The sequence below is a fragment of the Semicossyphus pulcher genome, unplaced genomic scaffold (genome assembly GCF_022749685.1).
Source record: "Semicossyphus pulcher isolate SPU_LCO1_2020_fin unplaced genomic scaffold, fSemPul1.0.p SCAF_22, whole genome shotgun sequence".
Lineage (NCBI taxonomy): Eukaryota > Metazoa > Chordata > Actinopteri > Labriformes > Labridae > Semicossyphus > Semicossyphus pulcher.
This window is the reverse complement of record NW_027211696.1, coordinates 20610321-20634035: the sequence shown is the minus strand read 5'-3', so window position 1 is coordinate 20634035 and position 23715 is coordinate 20610321. Positions and strand designations below refer to the sequence as shown.

The window sequence follows — 23715 nt, the reverse complement described above, 5'->3', positions numbered from 1 at the left end:
GGGAGCGGACGCAGACATGAGCAGGAATGCCTCGAGACATGCTGAGGATCGTGGACTATGCTCGGCAGTTGGGTGAGGATGGATTAGTTTACACACGCTCATGGCTTTCACAGTAACTCTATCTCTCACACACAACCAACCTCACCCAACACACACAGCGGACCTGATCCTGCAGTCTGAGCTCTCATACGCACCACAGTCTGAGCATAGACTGTACGAAAAGATGGACGACGCGTCTCCATCACCTCTCATTGTACTTATTTGAAGCTAAAATCCTCTGATGGGGGCGCTGCCATCTTGTGCCGGTGACGTTATTTGTATTCAGAGTGTGTGCAGTAGAGATCGGGGGGTGGAGCCTCGGTAACGATGTCCGGCCCCTTCCTCTAACCAGGACACACATTTAACTTTCATGTCTTAACTAAAACACTGCTTCTTGTTTTGGTCTGAAGCAGGTGTAATTATTGTCTGGAGGACGTATCAGATCTTCACTTTGTACTGCAGGAACAGGAGAGTATCCGTCAGACGAGGAGAAGCTGAAGACGAGGCGGACGCAGCAGAATGTTTCCAGTCATAATATTTTCTGGATCTTTCTGTGAGAACATCTGGTTCTCTTCTCAGAGCTTATTGCTTCTGTCACTGCTTGTTTATGTTTCTACAACACCTCATCCACCTCCTACTCTATCTGCCTACACAGACAGCAGGCATGGATGCACTCCGGCTAACACAAGCACACAGTTATACATTACATATGAAGCTACGCACACATACATATACTGTACATGCAGACATCAATTCACTGAGACAAGAGTACTTAAACCCTGAAACAATGGGACATGCAGACGATATATAATATGTAAAAGAATAAGAAAACGAATGTGATAATGTCAAGAAAAAGAAAACAATGTGTCCGCAAAGAGGTACCTTGTAACAAATACTGAAAGATACCTTAGAATGGGCACTGAAAGGTCCCTTAAAACAGCAGCAAAGGATCCCTTAAGGATACAACGAAGGATTCCTTATGATAGTTACGAAAAGGAACCTTCAGCTGCTAAACAGTACCTGAAAACTGGCGCTACAGGGGATGTTAGATCAGTCTTTAAGGATATGGTAAAACAGATGCTCAAGGGTAGCCTATCTTAAAACAGATGTTAATGGGTACCTTATAACAGATGCTAAAATGTAGCTTTAATCAGCTGCTAAAAGGCATATCAAAACAGCCTGAGTAACTTAAAAAAGCTGCTAAAGGAAACCTTCTGACATGTGCTAAAGAGGACTTTAAACAACCTTGTAGGGTACCTAAAAACCATGACTAAGTGCAACTTAACAACAGAAGCTAAAGTATACTTTATAAAAGATGATAAACAGCTGCCTACCTTAAAAAAGTCACCTAGGGCACCTTAAACAACACAAAATGGTACCCTAAGACCAACACTGAAGGGCACTTAAGGGTTCTAAAGGGTACCCGTTTGGGTACCTTAAAACAGCCACTTAATGATAACTTAACAGATGCTGAATTGATGCTTTGTTTACCTTAAAACCGACTATGAAGGGTACCTAGAAACGAAGCTAAGGCCTACCTTAAAGCAGACGTTCAGGGTACTTTGAAACAAGGTTACCTTGTGGTGAGTGAATGTGTTGCATAAGCACGCCTTGATGTTTTTTTAAGGTAAGAAATTATGATCAGAGATGAGATTAGATAGAGATTTTTATTGGTCATCTTATAGGAAATGATTTCTCCGTGCATTAAAATAATATAACTTTAAGGTAAAAATGGATCTACTGTTCTGTGTCCGACCAGAACTAGAATGATTTCCCTGACAGCTCAAATCTGCCATAATTCATTTTCAGCCTCATGTTTTCTCAGCTTCCTGAAGACAGGCTGAAGTACAAACAATCGCTGTGAGCCGTCTCCCCTCCTTCCCACCTCTTTTCATTTCCTCCCCCTTTCCTCAGGTCTAAACGGTGCGGACAGGAGTCTAAACAGCTCGATGGGGGAGGGAGGGGAGGGAAGGGAGGGGGTACATGAACAGCATGTTTATTTTTTCAGGAGGAGGTAAAAGGATGGATGCAAACCCACGGAGGGGAAATTAAAACATGTTAAATTAACACACCAGAACATTTTACACATTCCCTGAAGCCTCAACGCTAACAGCCTGCCCTCGTCTCCGTCTCTGTGTGTTGTAGGAGGGAAATCAAGCACAACGTTTATTTTAAGGAGGAATTATCATTCACGCTTCAACTGTTTCCTTTCCATCACCAGGTCCTCACTGACTGAAACTCTCTGACCTGCAGGACCGAGCAGAAAGGCTCCAGGTGAGAAGAGAATCCTCTGCACATAACGATGAATATTATATCTTTGATACGGTGGAGCAGAATGCTGACAATCAAGATGTAAAATAGAACTTTAAATAGTGGATTTCTAAAATATGTTGGTAAGAGACCATAAACTATAAATGAGAAGGGGATGGTTTTAAAGTCATAAGTTTGGCATCTTGTCCGTCGCCCTCTAGGTTTTCAGGAGCTGGAAGTGCCCATATTTGGACGAGAGGGTGGAGCTGGAGGGGTTAGCCAACGCAAATATAGCGGCTAACAAAAGAACTAGCTTGATAATCAAGGTGCATCCGTGCTTCATGTTAATATTAATGTTGATGTGGGGCGCTGGTTTAGCTCAGTTGGTAGAGCAGGCGCCCCACATACAGAGGCTGCAGTCCTCGTTGCACTTATCGCAGGTTCATCTCCCGGTCTGCCGATCGTTTGGTGCATGTTGTCCCCGCGCTCTCCTCCCAATGTTTCCTGTCTATCTTCAGCTGTCCTATCAATTAAAGGCAAAAAGCCCCAAAAAATCATCTTTAATATTAATTTCGATGCTAATTTTGGCTAGCTAGAAATAGGCTTTAAACTAAATGTTCTGCAGTTCCTCTGGTGTCCACTTGAGGCTGCCTCCAGCAGTGAGTCAGTCCCCATAGAGCCCCATGTTAAACTTTACAGCAGAAATAAACATGTTTACAGCCTGGTACAAAAAACAGTTTGGGTCTCTATAGCTCATTTCTCTCTTCATGACAACTGTACGGGGAGAATCTTTATACAGCTCACCTGTTTACATTATATTAAGGCTTAAATTAAAGGGGCGTGGCCTCTTTGAGTGACAGCTGGGAGCTGCTAGCTGTCTGCTAGGTGTCCCCTCAGCTAACTCAGTCACTGAACGTAACCTCTGGGCCGTGTTTGTGCTGTTGGAGCCTTTTGGAGATTTGTTCATGTAAATATCAGACAGATAATCTGTGCGCTTTGTTGGACTAACAGACCGTCCAAGGAGTGATAAAGTTCTGTTCACATACACTACCAGTCAAAGGTTTGGACACACTTTCCCATTCGCTTCTATGAGAAAATGTGTCCAAACTTTTGACTGGTAGTGTACATAGCAGGTATCTGTGTCTGCACTAACTAAACCTAGCTTGATAGCCTAGCTCATTAACCATCTCACCAGCCAGCTAATGAAATAGCCTTTGACATAACTGTCAAACTTTGATAACTGAGCGTATGCTAAGCCCTCACTCTTCTCTAGCTGCACCCTCTTGTCCAAATATGGTCACTTCTGGCTACAAAAAAACAAGATGGCGATGGACAAAATGCCAAACTTGTGGCTTCAGAACGGCGAACGTCACAGTGGCTGAGTCACTTTTTTAAACAGTCATAATACATGAAACTGACACAGAGAGGCTGTTTTTCTCTTAGTTTGCAAACAAATTTGGACCAGCAGCTCAGAGGTGAGTCTTTCCAGCACACACCTGCTTTCCCTAACCTGTTAAGGGACGGATCCATGGGGATTGGGTAATCAGGCGAGAATCAGAGGACCTAAACAGGTCATACATCAGCTGAATAACAATAAGAGCATCCTGGTGTTGTATGACCTGACTCAGGAGGATGTGAGTCAGCTCCCTCCGTCCTGCCTGCTCCACTTATCTTTGGTGAGGAAACCAGCGGGGGTGTGTTGGTTTTGGGCTTTTCAATGACTCAGCCGTGTTTCTGCACCGATAGCCGATGGATTCATAGATCACCCAAGTCAACCAACCCTGCTGCTCTCCTCTTCCTCCCTGTGACAGGAGGGGACAGCTGGGTGTAATCCCGGGCCCAGCAGATGCTCCGTGTGCTGATATGTAGGACAAGCCTGCAGGTTTGATCTCTCTCTCTCTGGATGTAATGTGTAGAGCCGGCGGTCTTTGGAGCAGTAATCCTGGGCTCTTACAGCGAGGCCCGCCGAGGCCCTGAGTGTCAGCAACACATTTTTCTCTGCCACACACACACACACACGCAAAGAGAAACACACACACACACACACACACACACACACACACACACACAGGCTGCATCACTGACACCTCCGAGCTAAATATACCGCGAGTGACAACGACAGGTGACTGGGCTCCTCCACAGACCGACCCGCTCGGACACCGGAGGTCACAGGGTGTGAGTGTACGACTGTAACTGTGTGCGTGTGTGTGTGTGTGTGTGTGTGTGTGTGTGAGTGTGTCGACAGGACGGAGGGGGCGGTGTTTGAGCGTCAGAGACTACCTCGGCTCAGTGCGGTCTGAGCTCAGATCCTAACGCAGCCCAGTTCTGGGTCCCCCTCTCCTCTAAGCCAGCTGGTCTGGCTTAATGTCACTTTTCTTTCTTCCTTTTTTTAATCCGTTCTTGTTTGATACAAGGGATCGACCGACTGAACCCACAGCTGGAGCTGCTGGGGAACCTTCCAGGTGAAGACAGGACAAAAAGCACAGGTGAGAGAGCTGGATCAGGAGGAGTGGATGGTGATTGATGAGGCATTTTTTGCTCAGTCTAAAGGAAAATTTCTAGAGGACAGAAGAGAAACATGTTGACCTACAGAAAGAAGTGTTAAAGTTGGAGATCAAGTTAAGAGATTAAAGCAGCAGTGTCAGCTTTTCTTCTTCCTCTTTTGGCCACTTGGGGGCAGCAGAAACAAGTTGACCTTAGAAAGTTGATTCAGCTAACATGTTAGCAAACAGTTGCCAACTTACTTTTTTGGTCACTCGACAATATTGTCTCTCTTTTGTCTCTGTTTTTGGTCTCCACCACCTAAAATATCTGCCTCTTGAGCCGCTAAATGCTCCAACATGTTCACACGCAAATCTCTTACTGTGTCTGTTTACTGCTGAGCAGGTCGTGTACAGTGAGTTTATCAGCAGAACTCGACCAGTACTGAAGGCCAATACCAACATTATGTAAGATTAAAATGGAAACCTTAAATACACAGTTTTTGACCAAGCCAAGGGTTAGGGTTAGATAACGTGATAACGTGTCAGCGCTCTCTGGTGGACACATTATGTAACGGAGAGACATACTTAAATATCATTAGAGCGACTTGTGTCACATAACTCAGTCAGTTCATCCATTGTTAGGATGAAAATATTGACTACAGCTGCTTTAAATATATTTAACACTCATGGTTATATAAGCTTTGTCAGACAGCAGCTGCAGCTGTGGTGAAATGATATATAATATATATTCATGTTTTATGACTTAGTTCAATAATGTGGTTTTAAAAGTTGTGCCACGTGAATTTTGCAGATTGTGTTTCAAATGTAAATCGTGTCCTGATGTGAACTTGTTTTTTTTTATTGTTTCCGTTGAGGATTGTTGTGTTTTACGTTTACATGGCAGCATTTGAACACGTGATTTTACAGGGCTGCTGTTTGCTCATGTTATCTTGTAAAGAAAAGGAATAGCTCATTTCCAAAAGTCTGATTAATTAAAAAAAAATTCAGTAGAATATAAATATGAATATAAATGTGAACGTATATAAAAAGTGACAAGACATTTAAACACAGGTAGAGACAAAGAGTCGCACAGTTCACAGAGCAGCTGTCATCTAATTAAAATGTATTTTATGAATTATTATTTTATTATATTGTTTATACATGTTTATTATATGACTCATTATATGACATATATGTTTGTTGACTTAAAATGTTTTTCTGCATTTCAAAGTCTCTTAAACCACATAAAAGTCAAACAGATCAATAGATGAATAAGTTCATGTAACTTCAGAGAGGACAGCCTCTCCACGTGAATAAAGATGGGATTGTGTTAAATAAAATTAAAGAAGACTAATCCTTACATATTTATTAGACTCTATCTTATTTGATTAGACTCTGACGTTTGTGAAATTAGGTTTTTATATTTTTGAAATGACAGTTTATATATACAGTTTATTTATATCCTGAATTTCCTCTCAGGGTATCAGTGAAGTATTATCTTAGGTGAAGAATAGTAATGTACTCATGCATTTATAGATATCTCATGCATGACAGGAGAAAGAAAAATCACTAAAGGAGCCTTTATGTTTATTTTCAAAGAACAATGGATGAAATGAATGTGTGAAACATGACAAACACTTTTCTGTCAGAGTCCAGAGTGACCCCTTCACAATGTTTCTTTTGTCCAACCACCATTACAGAACTCTAAAATATTAAAAAAAACATTCAAATTATTCAAATCATTTTAAGGAACAGCAGCAAATCGTCACATATAAGAAGCTAGAACCATAAAACGAACAACAAAACAGTCCGAAGTTATTAAGACTAAGAGCTTCAGCTGGACTTGTTCAAACTGTTGGATGTGTTTGTCAGCTCTTCGCAGGTTTTGGTTCTAAAATCCTTCTTTGTAAAGTAAATAAAGCTGTCAGGTAAATGTGGAGTAAAAAGTACGTTTCCTCTGAGGTGTAGTTTCAAAAGTGTCCACTAAGAGGCAGTGGTGAGCCTTATTACTACAATAAGCGTTTAACAGCGTATTCTCACAGTTTACAGACATTAAACCTGTTGAAAACATGAATTTAATTAAAAAATAATTATTGAGATAAAAATATATTTTCTGTCCTCTAACTTTGGTGTTACTTCAGTTTTAGGGAGCTTTTTTCATCAGGCTGTACTTCAAACAAAATATCTCACGATTCTCATCTTCTGTCTGTTTCCTCTGTGCGCGTGTGTGCGCGCGCGTGACGATGCCGCCTCCTGCCCTCCAGGTGCTTTCTGACGAGCCTGAAGACGCGCGTGCTCCAGGAGACCCACGGATGGACTGAACCGCTGGACGGAGACACGCAGGAAGAGGGAAGTAAAGAGCTGAGAGGTAAGACAGCTCTAGGACCTGTGTGTGTGCGCGCGCGTGTGTGTGATGCTGGGCGTGCGGGCTTGACACGCCAGGAAACAAACAGAAGCGGGATAATCCTCCTCCTCGAGTCTCAGTGTGGATCTTTTCTGTAACTCTGCTCACATCAGAGAAAGTCAGGAGCAGCTGAAACATCTCCGGAGAACTTTCGGTTTGTTTTCTCGCCGGGACGTTTAGAGTTTCACAGCCAGGAGCAGAGTCTCGGGTAACGGGCTGCTCGGCAGACTTCCCCCGGCAGAGACTCGTGAGGAGAGTCGGAACTTTTCTATCGCTCCATGTGAGGAATGAGAGTGCGGGTGTGTTATTTTTCTACAGCAACACTCGGGTAAGAAGAACTGATGTTATAGTGGGAGAAAGTTTGTAAAGATGGGCACCAGAATTTGCATTTAAAGCTACTTTAATCTTGATGATCACTTTATTTTTTATCATTCTGTTTAGGGGCATTTTTAAGTGAAATTTCTTGCGTTAAAATGAGATGTTCTTACCACATGATTATGTGAAGAGTCAGGGCCGGAGCTAGTGATTTGGGGGACATGGGTAAACTTAGAAATAGGGTCTCCTTTGTGCCTTAGCCCCCTTTAGAGCAGATTAATCTCTCTTGTGGTAGAGGTGGGGATTAGTAAGATTTAATACAAAGACCATTATTGATTAGGCTTTTTGTAGGAATCTGGTGATATGATACTTATCGCAATACTTGATACAATACTTTGGATAATATCGCGAGACGGTAAGCCAGGCAGTACTTGTTTTTTATTTAATGTAAGGTAAATGTTTATTCATTGCATTAAATTTAACTTTTTTAATGCAGTAAAAGCAGGTGGATCTGCATTACAGTCTCTGTAACATCAAAACAATACTTTTAAGTACAGTCTGGGGCTGCGACTAATGATTATTTCTGTATTAATTGATCCACTAATTGTTTTCACTATAATCGTTTAGCCAAAAATTATAAGTTAATTAAAAGTCCAAAGTGACGTCTTCAAATTGCTTCTTTGGTCAAACATCTGAAAACCGAAAGACTTGATGGGAAAATGGAGCAAATACATTAAAGAAGCTGGGAGCAAGAATTGTTTGACATTTTTGCTTGGAGATTTTCCCAAACGGTTCGATTATCAAACATTTGGTGATTATTTGTCTTTTGATTTTTGTTTAACAGTGAAAAATTAAAATACTTGCATATAACAGAAAACATCGTAGTCCAATACTCCGATCTTTAGATATTTTCTACAAGCCCATTATCGATTCTCCTCATGGGTCTTATTCTGTATGATTCCCTTTTAATTCAGGATCTGTGAAGCCCACCCGCGTTATGATAGTGTTATTATGACTCAGGATATTTACCCTCGGTAACAGATGAACTGAGTGTTTAATACACCACATTCCTGAAGCCCACGTTGTAAAATCTTTCCGCGTATTGCTGGTGTTTCCATCCAAACTGGTAACTGTCATTTATCAGTCATTGACTATTACTCACGTGGTTTGATTCCTTGGATTTATTATTTATTTGTGTCTCACACTCTGCATGTGAATCTAAGCTTGTTTATGCAGGTGTGTCCGTGCGCTGTGACGTAGTTGGCATGTGTTTCGTGATGCAGCAGCTTGGAGCCAAAGACAAGTTTCTCTGCCGATCATTTAAGTACACGTGATCTTATCTTATCTTCCTGCATCATACCACGTCACGCTTCGGACTGTTTTCTGCCAGGACTTCTTTAGAAGTTTCCATCAGGGTAGATCCATAGTTTGACGTCACGGTTTTGCTACGCCAACTTTTAGAAAAACAAACACCATTGATAAAAATAAATGTGTAAGCTAAGAGAAAGAGTTTTGACGCTATAGTTGTCGACCAATGTTGTTTATAGACTGTATAAGAAGTGGACGTAGCCCCTTGGGCTGAAGAGTTTAACAATGTTAGGTGCCTTAAACCTGCAGTCTTTCTAATGGCCAGCAGGGGGCAACTCTCTGGTCTATGAGAAAATGGTCCTACTTCTGTCTTAATTTATTCCCTCAGTAAACATGTTCCTAATGAGTTTATGGTCTCAGTCTCTAGTTTCAATTCTTCTTCAACACAGCGTGATGTTCATTTAGTCACTGATGCTCCCATTGAGAGTCACACAGACCAGGAAGCAGGGGACGATTAAGGGCAGGGCTACCTGTAATTGACAATGCTCCACCACAGATGGAGGTGTAGCAAGGTGTTTCCACCCTCTCTTTAAACTATGGTCACTCCCAAAAAACCAAAATGCCGACGGCAAAAATGCCAAACACATGTCTTCAAAAATGTATTCCACAAACCAATGGGTGTAGTCAAGGTGGCTTTTCCGCTCCTTATATATAATCTATGCTTTTGTGTGAATGTGGCGGAAGTCAAACATGTTTTTGCTAATTTGTTGTCTAAATTGTTTACAAATCTGTGGCGGCTTTGGCTCGGGAGGAAGAGCCGGTCGGCCGCTAATCACAGGGTCGGCAGTCCAATCCTCGGCTCTTCCTGTCCACATGTCAAAGTGTCCTTGGGCAAAACACACAACCTCAAGTTGCTCCAGATGCTGTGGTAGCTCACTGCCGTTCGCGTGTCAGAAAAGTACTGTCTAAATACAATTCCTGTATGGCGCAATTGGCACCATAAAAAAACAGCCGAATTAGCTGTTAGCGTCTCCTGTTTGTAGGTTACCCATGTTTGTACAGACAACTCACTGTCTTACTTTAATACTAAAAACAAACGTAACACATTACGATTCTAAAGGTTCCTGACGTCTAAAAATCTCACACATTAGCTTAAAAGAGAGGCTGTCACGATGTCACAGATGTTGGTGTGATATCATCCACGTATGCTGAGCATGTGTTGTGGTGTCTGCACCACAAAGTGACTCACTTCACTGCTTATAGGGGGGCATCCCTAACCAGGCCACATTTATCAGATCAAGTTTCCTGCTTCGACATTTGAGACCTTAAAAGGGACAAATTCAACCCGTATTTATTTTTTAAAGTTAATGAGACACTTTGATCTTTGTTGGCGTGTTTCTCTGCCTCGTTTCAAACATCCAAACATGACCATCAAACTTACTGCGCTTTTATAATTAGCCTAAATTCAAGTACACATGCTGACATGAAAAGCCCCTCATTTTGCCGAGGGGGAATTCTGTGTTTATGATCTATAAATGATAATAAAGAGGACACTTCATGATCGTCCCCACAGTAATGAGAGCAGTTCACAACATATTGTTTAGTAGCCTGCAGTCAGAGAGGCTCAGACAGAGGAAGGCTTGTGTGTGATGTGATACAGTACACCGAATGTTGTGTATGTTTCAGTGTCATGTGGTTATTCAGTCAGAAAGAGTTGTCACTTTGACAAACTGTTTGCACCTACAATGTTTCATTCTGAGGATAACCTGTGTCATTGTGTCAGTACGTCAGTTTAACTGCATGTGTTATCTTTCAAAGTTCATTGAGTTTATATAGTTTGGCCTAAAACTAACTGAATGTAAATGTAAGCTGGATTGTGTTACAGAATCCACCTTCTCTACTAAACATACTTGTACCTCAAGTTGCCTGTAGGGATCAAACCAAGGCTTTGCATTTGTTTTACAACATGGCCGACCATCTGAAGTTTGTAGATCCTTCTCCCGTCTTCTTAAGAACCACTGGGTACCGTTTATTTCCAAGAACTACTTCACTCAGTCGGCTGTTACTAACCCTGCGTCTGGAGATGAATTTACTTTCTATTCTCCTGTAAGACAGCCTATCTGACAGTGTTTACTTTGAGTGTTACATGTTAGCGATGCTAACAGCTCTTTCCTTTCTCTTTAGCATTATCAAAGACCAGTTTTAGCGATCAGGTAAAAGCACAAATGTTGCCAGAGGGAGGAAACCTCAATTTGGAGAGTATTTGATGCTCGCACAACATCTACACTGTCAGTTGTTTTCCCTAAAGTTTTCTCCGCAGCAAGGAATGATAACTAACTAGCAACAAGCTAACAGATAAAATATCAACATTCTCTTGGAGAGAGACAGCTTGGTTTTGTTGTGTAAAGTTAGGTAGGCCTTAAATCGTAATCATAGTAGTTTTTATTAGAAAAGGATTGAAGGCTATTTCCTGTTCTTAACTGTCTGTATGCTAAGCTAAGTGACAGCAGGTGGTAGCTTCCTACTTAGCATACAGACAGGCTAGTGGTATCAATCTTTTCATCTGATTCTCGGCACAAACAAGAAAAATAATAATAATGAGTTTGATAAGAAAAATATGACATAATGCTCAGCTAGCATTTTAACTCTTCACAGGAAAGACTGTAGGCTAGCTGTTTCCCCGTCTTTTCACTCATGTTACTAAGCTAAGTCAGCTAGCTGCAGGCGGTAGCTTCACACTTAGCGTACAGAATTGGTAATTGGGTCCATCTTTCCATCTGACTCTTGGCAAGTAATGAACTTCTAATTATTCAGCACTTTTACAGCTCCATGATGTTTGTTAGCTACCTTCTGTCAGACATTAGCCGTTTTTACGTCTTTGCTTTTCTATTTACTCGATTTAGAGGTCAGTTCTAAGGTAGAGCAGGTCTAAAAAAGGCCTCAGACATTCGGATGGGACTGTTCACAACTGTCCATCCACCTCCTGTCTGTCAGCCCCATGCTGTGATCTAACACCCTTCCCCCCTCACCCATCACCCTCCGCCGACCACCCACCCTTCCTGGCTGTCCGACACCGAGACGTGCAGAGTGTCCTGCCAAGGAATACAAGGGCACTGCCACATGTCACCCATTAGCCCTCGCTGCGTGCTGCATACACACACAGTATGTACAGCACATATGCAAACAGGCCTCCACATACAGCCAAACTCTCCCTCTGCAGGTTTGTTGGAAAATAATTGGCATGGGAGCAGCTGAGGACTGCGTGAGATGGCTGATTTCCATCTCTCCCTCTGTTCAACAGTCGCTCTCTGTCTGTGAAACCAGAAACCGGTCGTATTGTTGTTTGGGGTAAAAAGTTCATTCTTTTATTTTTGGAGTCCTTCTGCTTTACACTGAGCCTAAAAATAGCACGGAGGTTTGTGCACGTGGGCGTGTGGAGGGTGAGTTGGGTGGAGATTTGCTGTCATCCTGGAAAAGATCAAGCTCTGCATTAAATCATACCTACAGATACCAGCACACACCCACACACTGATTTTTATTGTTTTATGCAATCTTCCCTCAGCTCCTCACGTCTCGCTTTGGCCTAAAATTCCCTCTTTCACGACAACATGCTGAGTGTGCTCGTCTGCAGGAGCTCTAAATTTAAACCGTGTTGATCCTTGTTCTGTTTTCGTGAAGCGAGGTAAAGGCTCACAGGCAGCGTGACTCACACTCTAGATATTCATGTAATGCTCTCCGGCTGGCGTGTTGCTGCTCGCTGCAGATGAGTGTGATAGTTTCACGTCGCTCCGCTTAATCAAAGTGTTTGCTTTTGTTGTAGCAAAACACATCAATTATTTCTTCATATCAGAAGCTGTCAGCTCGTATTCAGTTATTACTAATGTGGAAAACAAGGAGCAGAACATAACAGAGCGAGGTGGAATCACACGGCTCTGCAGTTATCGACTACTCTCACTGTTGATTGATCTGAGGACTATTTTCTGTATTAATCGATTACAGATTTAGTCATTAAAATGTCTGAAAAAGTTTCCTAAGCTCTAAGTGACATCTTCACTTTCTTTGTAAAATGATAATCAATCAACATTACAGCCACGTCAAACAGATACAAGCTGTAAGCCGTCACATTTAAGGAGCTGAAGGAGGAAATCATTTATTTATTGATCATAAAAACTGTTGTCTGTTGGCAGACGAACCAATTCACTGTCTAATACAATGCACACGACAGATAAGACAAAAATATAACCTTATTGGTCATTTGTGCCGTTATTTATGACCAATATTTACAATTATTAGTACATTTAGGGTGGCGGTCGGCAGCGATGGATACGAGTCCATGTGAAACAAAAAGTCACCGTTCACCTCTTTTAAATTTAGTACATACCGTAATTTATTTAACTTATTTAACTTGCGTGCTTATTTTGACACAAGAATCTTTTCTCTACAGCTAACTCAGTGTTTTTGTTCCTAAACTTGTTTTGAAGTTACTTGTGTAACCTTGATAATGAACATAACATACGTACGTAGCCTACGACGTCATTTAACTAATGTAAGTAAAGTACTTATTTAATCTTTCTTAAGTTAACCAAGAGGTTTGATGATGTAAACCAAACCAAACTTTTAAGTTACGTGAACAACATCTCTTACATACATGACGTCACTTAATTCACGTACGTTTTGTAACGCATACGTAAATTAAAAAAACATTAGAAAATGTTTTTTAATATTACTTTACATTTTAACATTAACCTTAATTTAACCAAGTAGTTTTCATGTTTAAACCTAATCAAACCAAACTGTTATGTTGTGTGAATAATGTCACTTTAATGACGCCTGTAACGTAAAAAAAAAAAAAAAACAGGAGCAGAAAATATTTTGTAACTTCTGTTTTTTTTTTTACCATAAATTTAACCAAGTAGTTTCGGTGTCTAAACCTCATTAAACCAAACTTTATAGTGTACGAAAAAATGTTACATCACTTAAATTACATGTGCTTTGTTATTCACGTACGTAAGTAGGTAACTTGACCTCGTAAATTTGTGTGTAAACCTTACCAAACCACACTTTTAAGTTACGTGAATAACGTAGTTTAAATCACGTACGTAATCTTACGCATGTACGTCAAATAAAAAACGCAAGTAGAAAATGTTTTAACATGAATAGCTTGTTTTCTTCCTACCCTAAACTTAAAGCAGTAGTGTTGGTGTGTAAACCGCATCAAACCAAGTACCTACAGATTGTATGTTACGTCACTTAAGTTACATGTGCATTGTTATTCACGTACAGAAGCTAACCCAACATACGTAAGCTAACTAAGCCCAAACCACTGACTTAACCCAGCAGTACTTTTATGTCCAAACCTAATCAAACCAAATCTCATACATGATGGGACCCATGTAGGAAATGTAAAAACGCAAGAAGCACATTTATTTTACCGTAACAGATTTTTTCTGAACTTAACCGGATAGTCCAAACTGTTCCACAACATGTTTTCTAGGACGGAGGTAAACGTAGGTAAACGGAGGTAAACGTAGGTATGAGGATGTGTTGTCTGCCATCAGAAGGGGAGCCAAGTAAGATGATATGAACAAACGGCTTTCTGTATTTGGTCCTCTTATTGAAGATCTGTGTGTTTTCATGGTGATAAAGCAACATGCACCCCAGTACTAAAGCATGGCTCACTGACGTGGTGTTTATATTTTCTCCCTTTGGCTCAGAGGAAGAAGACACACACACGACACATGTCAGAAGCAGGAAAAGCTGCATGTGACGTCTCTTTGTTTAAGCCGTCACAGTGGTTATTGTGCAGCACACGTGTTGTTGTGTTTTCTCCTTGTTTCCTCGTTCGTCTCTTTTATAAAACATCAGTATCTTGTTTGCTTTGAAAGGAGGAGGAATGTTTCTGGGGTTTGGTCTCTTTGCTAAACTAAACAAGACATTTATAGATGCCACACGTGAACGTTTTCTATTTTCAGACGTCTCGTAGACGAAGTAATCAGTCAATAATGAGATCAATCTGGTAATGCTGCTCTAGTTTTACATAATGTAGCTGTTAATAACTCTTATAATGACGATGATGAGGGAGATGAATGAAAGAGGAACATTTGAGGAGGTGTTTGGACTTGAAAGCAGCTCCGCGGTCGTCATCTCGTCACTTTTGTTCGGAGAGCACACCTGCGTCATCGTCTTACGTCTTCACGAATCCCAATTTCATTCTCCATTTCCTCCCGCGTGCCTGAGGCCTGGCACATATTCTGAGAGCGAGCACGCCTTTTCTCTTTCTTTCTCTCTTTGGCCCTGCCGCGATGACAGCGACGAGCTGCCAAGAAAACCTGCCGTGTGTGTTTGTGTTTGTGTGCGTCTGTCTCAGCGTGTGTGAACATCCAGTTAACTCGGCGACCCAAGCTCTTAAGCTCCGCTTCAGGAGCGACACACGGGTCACATGGCACACACACACACACACACACACACACACACACACACACACTGCATGCACTGACAGTCCTGCACAGTGTCACACATATTTTGTCACTTCTTTGTGCTCTCTGAGCTCCCGTCCTGTGTTTCAGGCCCTGTGGCACACAAGAGATTAACAAAAGATTTGCAGAGAATCAAACCAATAATAGACACAATATCACTTTTCTCCCAAGAGGATGGTGGGCGACCAGAGGAGGCAAATATTCCTTCTTTAGTCTAGTAGAAGATACAGATACTTGTGTTAAAAAGACTGTTTATTGTACTTGTGTCCTGCAGTGAGAGTGCAGCGTCCAGGCTGTGAAACGTCCTCACAGTGTGAAGTAAGACGGGTCCCTCTGAAGGACATTTCTGCCGGCTGTTTCTGTGCTAAGCTAACTGAAGTCACCTCATATTTGGAGACTATTAAACTGAAATCATTCCAACTTTAAACAGAATTAAAAAATATATACTGTAACACAGACATCACACTCACTAGACGCCTCCTGTCCACGCTGCAGTTTCCCTCTCTGTCTGTTTGTCTTCACACGTCTGTCACCTCCTTTTCTTCATGTCACACGTCTGTCCTGTGTGATGTGACCCGATGTATACACCAACAAATCACCTTCCCTGTGAGTTATTGTCCCAAACATTGAAGCTGAAATCGATCTTTACGATAACGGGACACGCTCTGTGGAGAATCAAAATAACTGATAATTCCTCTCATTAAAGCTGAAGGAGGGAGCCTGATTTAAAATGTAAGGAGTAGAAAGTTCCGATATTTGAGGGTAAAAGTAAAAAGTAATCTTCAGCGACTTATTTGAACTTCTCCTCACGGCTACAAAAGGGGGCGGGGTTTAATATGTGTGAGTTCAGAGGAGGTTGAAGGGGTCGGCTGTGGTGCTTCTCGTACAGCAAGAAAAAGTGTGAGTTTGTGTGTGCTGATGTTTCCACACATCATGCACTTTAGTCATGCACACATGATATTGAGGCAGCCAGCAGCATGAGTGAAACCTGCTGCCAACGAGGAAACGCTTTAAAGGAAGTCATTTTTGCACTTTTATTATTATTATTTTATATCAGTTCTGAAAATATGAAACAAACCAAAGTTACATCTTAAATGTGGTGAAGAAACACAAAAGCAGCCGGGCAGGCCGTGAACATGTTTCTCATTTCATTTGGAAGAAAAACAAAAACACTTTATTTTTTACTGTTCTCGTTTTATTTTAGAGAGACCATGGACAGCAACGAAGAAAACACCAATGTTCGATTTCTGGTCTAAATTTCCATCATGGCTGTTTCTGCAACTAAGCAACAACAGAAAGAGTAAACATTCTGCTTCCTGTTTGCACCAGCACGCACATGCTCAGTGTACCACAGTGGTCATGTGATATATGTTCTCAGTCGCGTAAGCATCGATGTAGTTTCTGCACACAAACCGTGTGTTGGGGGGCGCTTAGGTTTTCGTTTTAACCCTGTTTTGAAATGTAAGTGTATAGCCTTGATCTGTTTAAGTAACACACACATTAAAATGTGTTTTTCTTTGACCTTTTGACCTTGAAAGCTGCCGTGAATCTGCTCCTTTTGTTTTTTTATTTTAGCACAACTACAAGTATAACAGCATTATAATCAGCTGAGCTTCTCTCTCCAAAGTGAACACACTTTGTTCCATTCGAGGTTATAATCTCAACAGCTAGTGTCCCGTCTTTGACCGCTTTGATATCTGAAACACAGTCCCATTAAAAGACTCGAGTGACAGGTGTCTTAACTCGCTTTAAAAGCAAACATCAAACTCATCTTTTCAAACTTCCTCCACTTCAGAGAAACCTGTAAACCCTGAAGAAACTTTAACCTCAGTTAACCACAATTAACCTATTAATTGTTATTTACCTATTATTTTTATTCAGTTTGAAAACACTTTGATTCGTCTCTGACTTTATTTTATTTTTGAACCACATCCGCTCGTCCCGTCTCAGCTTCAGGCGAGCGGGAAACACAAAGTCCCGTCTTTCAATGTGGTTTGTCAAACCTGCAGATGTTTTTAACACAGCGTCTGACAGAGACAAACGACAAACGCATCGCTCTTGGTTATTTGCATGCCGACGTGCCCGTCTGTTTCACTTCCTCCTGAGGGTACAGTAACCCCCTGAGGAAGCTGCGTCTCTGGGTGTGTCAGGGGGATACAGTGCAGCCTGCCTGTGCGTGCATGGCGGTTAAACTCTGCATTATATCAGACATGACACCCACACCCAGTCCAACTTTTCCTGATTAAACGCTGTGTTCATACATGTTTCTGTTTGCATCTGTCGCCATGGAGAAGTGTCCATGTTGCCACACCACCTCTTCGGGTGTGACACAGTGTCCTGAAACCAGTTGATCCTCTTCCTGTCATCCGTGTGCAGGCATGTGTGAGTGACTGATGCTTTGGTAACATGTTTTTAACTCTAATGAGTTTGTTTTTGTTTCTGTGTCTGCAGGAGCCAGCAGTTTGGGATAGAGAAGTGAGGAACTGTGAGGAGCCGAAAGTCGATTAAAGGAGAAGAAGAGAAGAAGAAGAAAAGGAAAAACAGACAAAATAGTCAAGATGGGGCGGAAAAAGATTCAGATAGCACGGATTATGGATGAACGGAACAGACATGTGAGTATACAAAGACATGCATCTCGTACATGCTGACCTCGCGTCACCTTTAAATACATCCCAACATCAGTGTTTCAGCTTTTAAGACAAAAAGAGAAGCAAATTTTTCCCTCCATCATTTGCATGAATTTGTTTTGTGTGCTGAACCATCTGCATGTTAGCTGTGAAGTCGCTACACTGACATACACCCAAATATCTGTGGGAGTATTTCTGTTTGTGTTCAGCTCAGCGTCCAACTGATCTCAGCAGAAACGCCACTTCTCTCTGTGCTTTCTTGCCAGACTTCGCTCATGTCTTAAACATTTATTTAACAGATTCAGAAAGCCCTGAATAAATGTCAATTTTCAGCTTCAGATCAAGGATCAATAAATACATCTATCTTGAAGCTCCGCCCACCACATTTGACCAAACTCTCAAGGCTGGCTTTAGGAAAACTACATGGAAAAAGAAAAATCCGGCTTGCTGCAGAGGTGGTCTGTGCCACATGTGGTGACGATCACTCCGAATTTGGAGGAAGAGAAGCGAAAAACAGTTTAAAAATGGTGGACCATCAAACCAGAGGCAAGTGGACACAGAATGTTGTGTCTGAGACACTTCCCTCCTTTCGGTGCGCAGCAATATGGCCGCCAAGCATGAGGTCGATGGGATGAACAGCTCTCAAGATACAGCTAATATAGAACACAGAACATGTGATTAATTTCATTACATTTTCAACTCTTGGCTGTTTTGAAGTAGCGATACCTTTTCCTCTTGTGTAACTGAAGCTGTGAGAAGCATCAAGCCGAAGGTCACCCGTGTCCAAGTGACGCAGCCATCCCTCTAACAGATGATGATGTCTTAAACTTAAACACTTTAATTCCCTCTGTGAGACACTGAGCAGCCACATGAAGAACATAAATACACACATTCCTCAGACTGGTCACATTGTGTCACATGATTCTTACGAGGTGTGTCGATCACGACCTGCTGGCTCACTGCAGAAGATATTAGAGATGAGAGATTATTGTCAATGGAGCTTAACTGCATTTTTGCACACAAATGCACACATCTGAACACACACTCAAGTCTTGTCTGGGGGAGCGGTTCCTCTCTTCCTGTTATGACAGGAAATGCAGGCACATGTGCTTCCTGACCCCCGCAGGAGGGCAGGACTGACCTCGTCACAGTCCTCCCCTCGACTGTGTGATGGTATAATGATGTGTGTGTTGTTTAGCATTATCTGTAAAGAAACGTACAAGTGTGTTTATAACTTTTAGCTCTACTCTGATAGTGACAGAAACAAGTTCAAGGTTCACTACAGCTTGAGCATTAAATAATGAGATCTGAAGAAGCATTATTATTGCTAGAAATACATCCAACAAACAAACGTCCGGATTAATCAAACTTATTTAGAAGACAAAATAAAGAATGATAAGAATAAAAAGAGGTATCATTACCTGAAGTGTCCATACTAAACATCCATCCCTGACTCGCTTCCTGCTTCAACTTTGACCCTCTGTGTTTACCGTAGTCTGCTCCCAGGTTTCCCGTACACTGAGGGAATTATTTAAAACATGTCAGGTACATTTGTATTCGGTTTGACCTCCCAAACAAGGGGGTTTAAATAATCTGTGCTTGTTGACAATGTGTCTGCTCGTGTCTTAAACCGTTGAAGCTATTTTTAGCCACCTCAATCTTCCGTTTCCTCCCATCTCAGACAGCCATTGATTTCCATTCTTTTTACTTGTGTTCACAGTGAACATCAAGTGTGCATTCAGTTACATTATTAATGTGCGGTAAAGTAGTTTAAGTGCAGATTGATTTTAAGGGTCTAAACTTCTTCACCTCATATTGTACTGAAATAAAAACACACAAATGGATGTCTGGAAACGTTGACGAAATACACTTAACTTTAAAAAGAGCCCAAAGAGACGTCAGCTATGCTAGCAGCTCTTTAAGGCTCTGGTTACTGTAGGTACAGTGCTACAAGATCAGCATGCTAACATGCTCCCACAACGGTAACATGCTTTTGCCATATTTTACATCTTACCATGTCAGCTAGCTAAGGTTTGCTGATGAGCTAGCTAACATTTGCCCGTCAGCACCCTGAACTAGCATACGATGTAAATAGGCGACATTAGCAGTTTTGTTTACCATGCTCACTATCTAAGCTTAGCATTTTAGCATACTTGCATTAGTTGATTAGCACTGATCTAGCCTGTAGATGCATCAGCAGGCATTATGTTTACCATGTTCACGGTTCCAGTTCAGCATGCTAACAGTTAGCACTTCTGTCTATGATATAAATGGCATGCTAGCAGCTCTGCGAGTCTGTAATGAAAGCCGGCAACAGCAATGCTATAATTATAACAATGCTAGCAAGCTAATCATGACAATGCTAACATGTTAAGCAAGTATAATGTTTGAGATTCATCCTGTGGGTGTCGTTCATATTTGAGAAGAATTTCTGACAATTCATTTAATAACAAGGAGAGCCAAAATGTCAGTGTGAACCCAGAGAGTACACAGACAGTTGTTTGCAAAACAGACAGTATTCCTGTTGGTCTGTTAAACTAGCTAACAGCTAATAATGCTTCAGTATGTCCCCTAACATCTTAAAATGTATTTCTCCATATTTACCTTTCCTCTCATTTGTCCAGGTGACCTTCACCAAGCGTAAGTTTGGTCTGATGAAGAAGGCGTACGAGCTGAGCGTGCTGTGTGACTGTGAGATCGCCCTCATCATCTTCAACAGCACCAACAAGCTGTTTCAGTACGCCAGCACCGACATGGACAAAGTTCTGCTCAAATACACCGAATACAACGAGCCGCACGAGAGCCGGACCAACTCCGACATCGTGGACGTAAGTCACACACACATAAATACACCTGCTGGCATAAGAGTGAGTCCAAAAGAAGTTAGTGAAGTCCTTTTATTAAGCAAAATTAGCCTAGCTTGTTTCTCGGATAACTTAAGCTCCAAGGGTTAAAATATATACATGTGTATATATAAAAGAGTTCGAATGCCATCGCTTGTGGAAAACTCTGATGGCTGCATCTGTCCAAGATTTAAAACGAACAACTTACGTTAAATGAAACTATGTAAAACAGGTTTATTTTCCTTATGTTATGAAACTGCTTTATTTTAACGAAACGCAGCAGTGCATGTTTTCAGCCCCCTTCAGGGACCCTCAGCTTTACTTTGGACCGTGTTCATGTTTGTCTGCACAGCACAGAGCAACACAGCCGGCCTATGCTCTGCACTGAACCTTGGTCTGCCTGGACTTATGTAATAGTGTTAGCAGAACACAATAGCAAGTGTATGCCTGCTTGGACACATGCTAACACACACACACACACACACACACCCTCACCCCTCACACACTGTGGACTCTGTGGCTAAGCACGACATGTCAGCAAGGTCAAACTTAAGCTGTCAGGAGTCAAAGAGCAGGCAGGAGTCTGCTGCTGCTGCTGCTGCTGCTGCTGCTGCTGCTGCACTGACGGAGATGCAAACTTTTATTCCTTATGTTCTATTTATCAGAATGTACAAACATAAAAAGGCTGCTGTTAGTATTATTAATCACAACAGTGCTAACAGGAAACCTGCTTGAACTTGTGCAGACCCTCAAAATAAAAGTGAAAGTTTGGCATTAGAGCTTGAGACCAGTGTGCGCTCGCGTGTGCACATGTACATCCTGTGTGTGTGTTTGTACCTGAGCTTTCCCTCCACGCAGCCCACCACATGGACTCTTGGCCGGCCCCGTCAGAACCCGGCTTACACGCTCTGTAATCCTCCGTAATCTATCGCAATCCAGTTTAGCTCGTTACTCTAATCCGCCCAGGCAGCCTCTTCTTCATCTGTGCAGCGTATCCACACGGTGCACACCGGCCGGCTGATTTACTGACCCGTCCACGCTCACATCACGTTTACTTTTCCTGTGTGTTCACGTTCTTCTCTCTCTCTTAGTGTCTTTGTGCTTTTAGGTCATGAACATATGTCAGTTTAATTGCATTTAAGTCCTTTACTTTCACATTTCTAAACCCTCGCACACTTCTACCAAACCAAAACACCTCCAAACTTTGTGCCTAACCTTGTTTCTGTTGACACAACTTTTAAATGTTTAAAGGGTAGTTAAATTTCTGCAGATAAAACAAGAGAGACACTAAAATTAGAAAACAGGTGATTGCACGTCATTCTTTATGATTCACTTTAATCACTTTGCCTTAAAAATGTCAAAAAATAGTGAAAAATGTCCCAATTGTACGTCTTTAATGTCACGTTTTGACAGATCAGAAGTGCAAATATATTTTGCTTACAGCAAAGTGCTCACATATGAGAAGCTGGAACCAAATAATCCCTGGAAACGTTAAAGGGAAAAAAGGCAGAGTGTGTTTTATTAGCTTCAAATGGACTTAAAGGCCTGGTGTTGTCACACATGGTTGCGGTGATTCCCGTGTTAGCTGCTCACTTCTGATGCTCTGCCAGCGCAGCAGGTTTAATCTGCGGCTCTCTGAATGGAGGATGAGACGGATAGAAGTCTTTGAGAAACATGTGTAACCTCTCGGGGTAAAACAACAACACATGGCACGACGCGGTGCCAAGGTCACAGGCGGGCGTGCCAGAGAGAGAGAAACAAGCTTCTCTTAAAGGAGTGTTAAAGGAATAGTTCAACGTTTCTAGGAGATGAGAAGATAGACGTAAAGCTCATTTGTTTGACTCAACTAAGATGTTGTTACTCGTCTTAATCTGTACAGTAGGTGTGCTCTGTGTGGCCAAAGTCTTCTTCAGGGCATGTTTAGTTCTTTAACACAATAATGGTTTCTTTTATGATGCAGTATTGTGCTGTAAGTTTAATAAACCTCTGAACTCTGCAAAAAGAAAAGGTCAGCTGGTGTCTACACTGATATTTTTGCTTATGGGGATGTCCTTTCTTTAAGTATTTACAAATGCATCACGTCCCTAAAATCTCTACAAGACAATCTGACATGTTTTTGTTTGTTTTTATCAGATTAATCTAAATAAACAAACAACACTTGTTGGTCCAACACATTTCTGATGTAGAAAACCTTTGCTAACACTCCAGGAGTTATTTGAACTTTGTCTATTTTTTACTCTTTAGCATATTCCTATTTTTATGAGAAGATTGCACCGATGTTTCAGAAGTTTCCTCTGCATTAGATGTACGTTTGTTTCAATGCAGATGCCAGTATGGGAAAGGCCTCAGACTGGTTACTGCTTTATAAAGAATGAGAACAGGTATCAACACTCAACAAGTTGTGCTGTGCTGCCAAGACAGGTGTAATATCGCTGCCACCAGCAAACACTGTGTCAGAGCATCGAAGATTAGCTGATTACAGGTCGTTTATCAAGTAGGGATAGCAAACAACATGCTAGTGAGCGTGTGTTACGACCCGGCTCGTGAGGGGAAAGAGAAGCAACATGAAACCAGCTGTGTTTGGTAAAATCAACATTTTTCACTAACAGAGAAGGGCAGTTACAACGACAAAAGTGAGGAAAATACAACTGATAGGTGCTGCTCAAATCAATCGATAAATACAATAAGAGGAGGACTCTAAACTACAGCTAATAACATTTTCTTTCATCTTCAAGTGGAAGAAAAATATAGAAATAAAACCGCTAAACTAACTGAACCAGCACCTAGTGTCTCCAACAGAATGATCCTAATGTGAGTGTGTGTAACTGAACGACTCTCCTGTGAGCGCCTCAGAACAACACACAACTATGTGACTGAACAAATGCACGATACTCCGAGCGAAGGCTGAGCAAACGAGAGGCACAGTGCCGAGCTGAACTCTCGCAGCGCTGCGTCGTGAATGACGGACTG

General features: G+C 41.7%; 1 protein-coding gene across 3 annotated transcripts in view; it reads left to right on the top strand.

The window, feature by feature from the left end:
* Positions 1–4594: 4594 nt before the first annotated feature.
* Positions 4595–23715, top strand: part of mef2ca (myocyte enhancer factor 2ca) — a 33235-nt gene continuing 14114 nt past the window's right edge. For 2 of the 3 annotated variants that reach the window (XM_069673018.1, XM_069673016.1), the window contains exons 1-4: positions 4595–4775; positions 7037–7140; positions 17727–17887; positions 20527–20730. In XM_069673018.1, the coding sequence (XP_069529119.1) occupies positions 17834–17887; positions 20527–20730 (258 nt within the window). In that variant the 5' untranslated portion in view covers positions 4595–4775; positions 7037–7140; positions 17727–17833. Of the gene's footprint in view, positions 4776–7036; positions 7141–7233; positions 7505–17726; positions 17888–20526; positions 20731–23715 lie in introns of those variants that run through there. The other variant, XM_069673017.1, reaches the window with a different exon arrangement.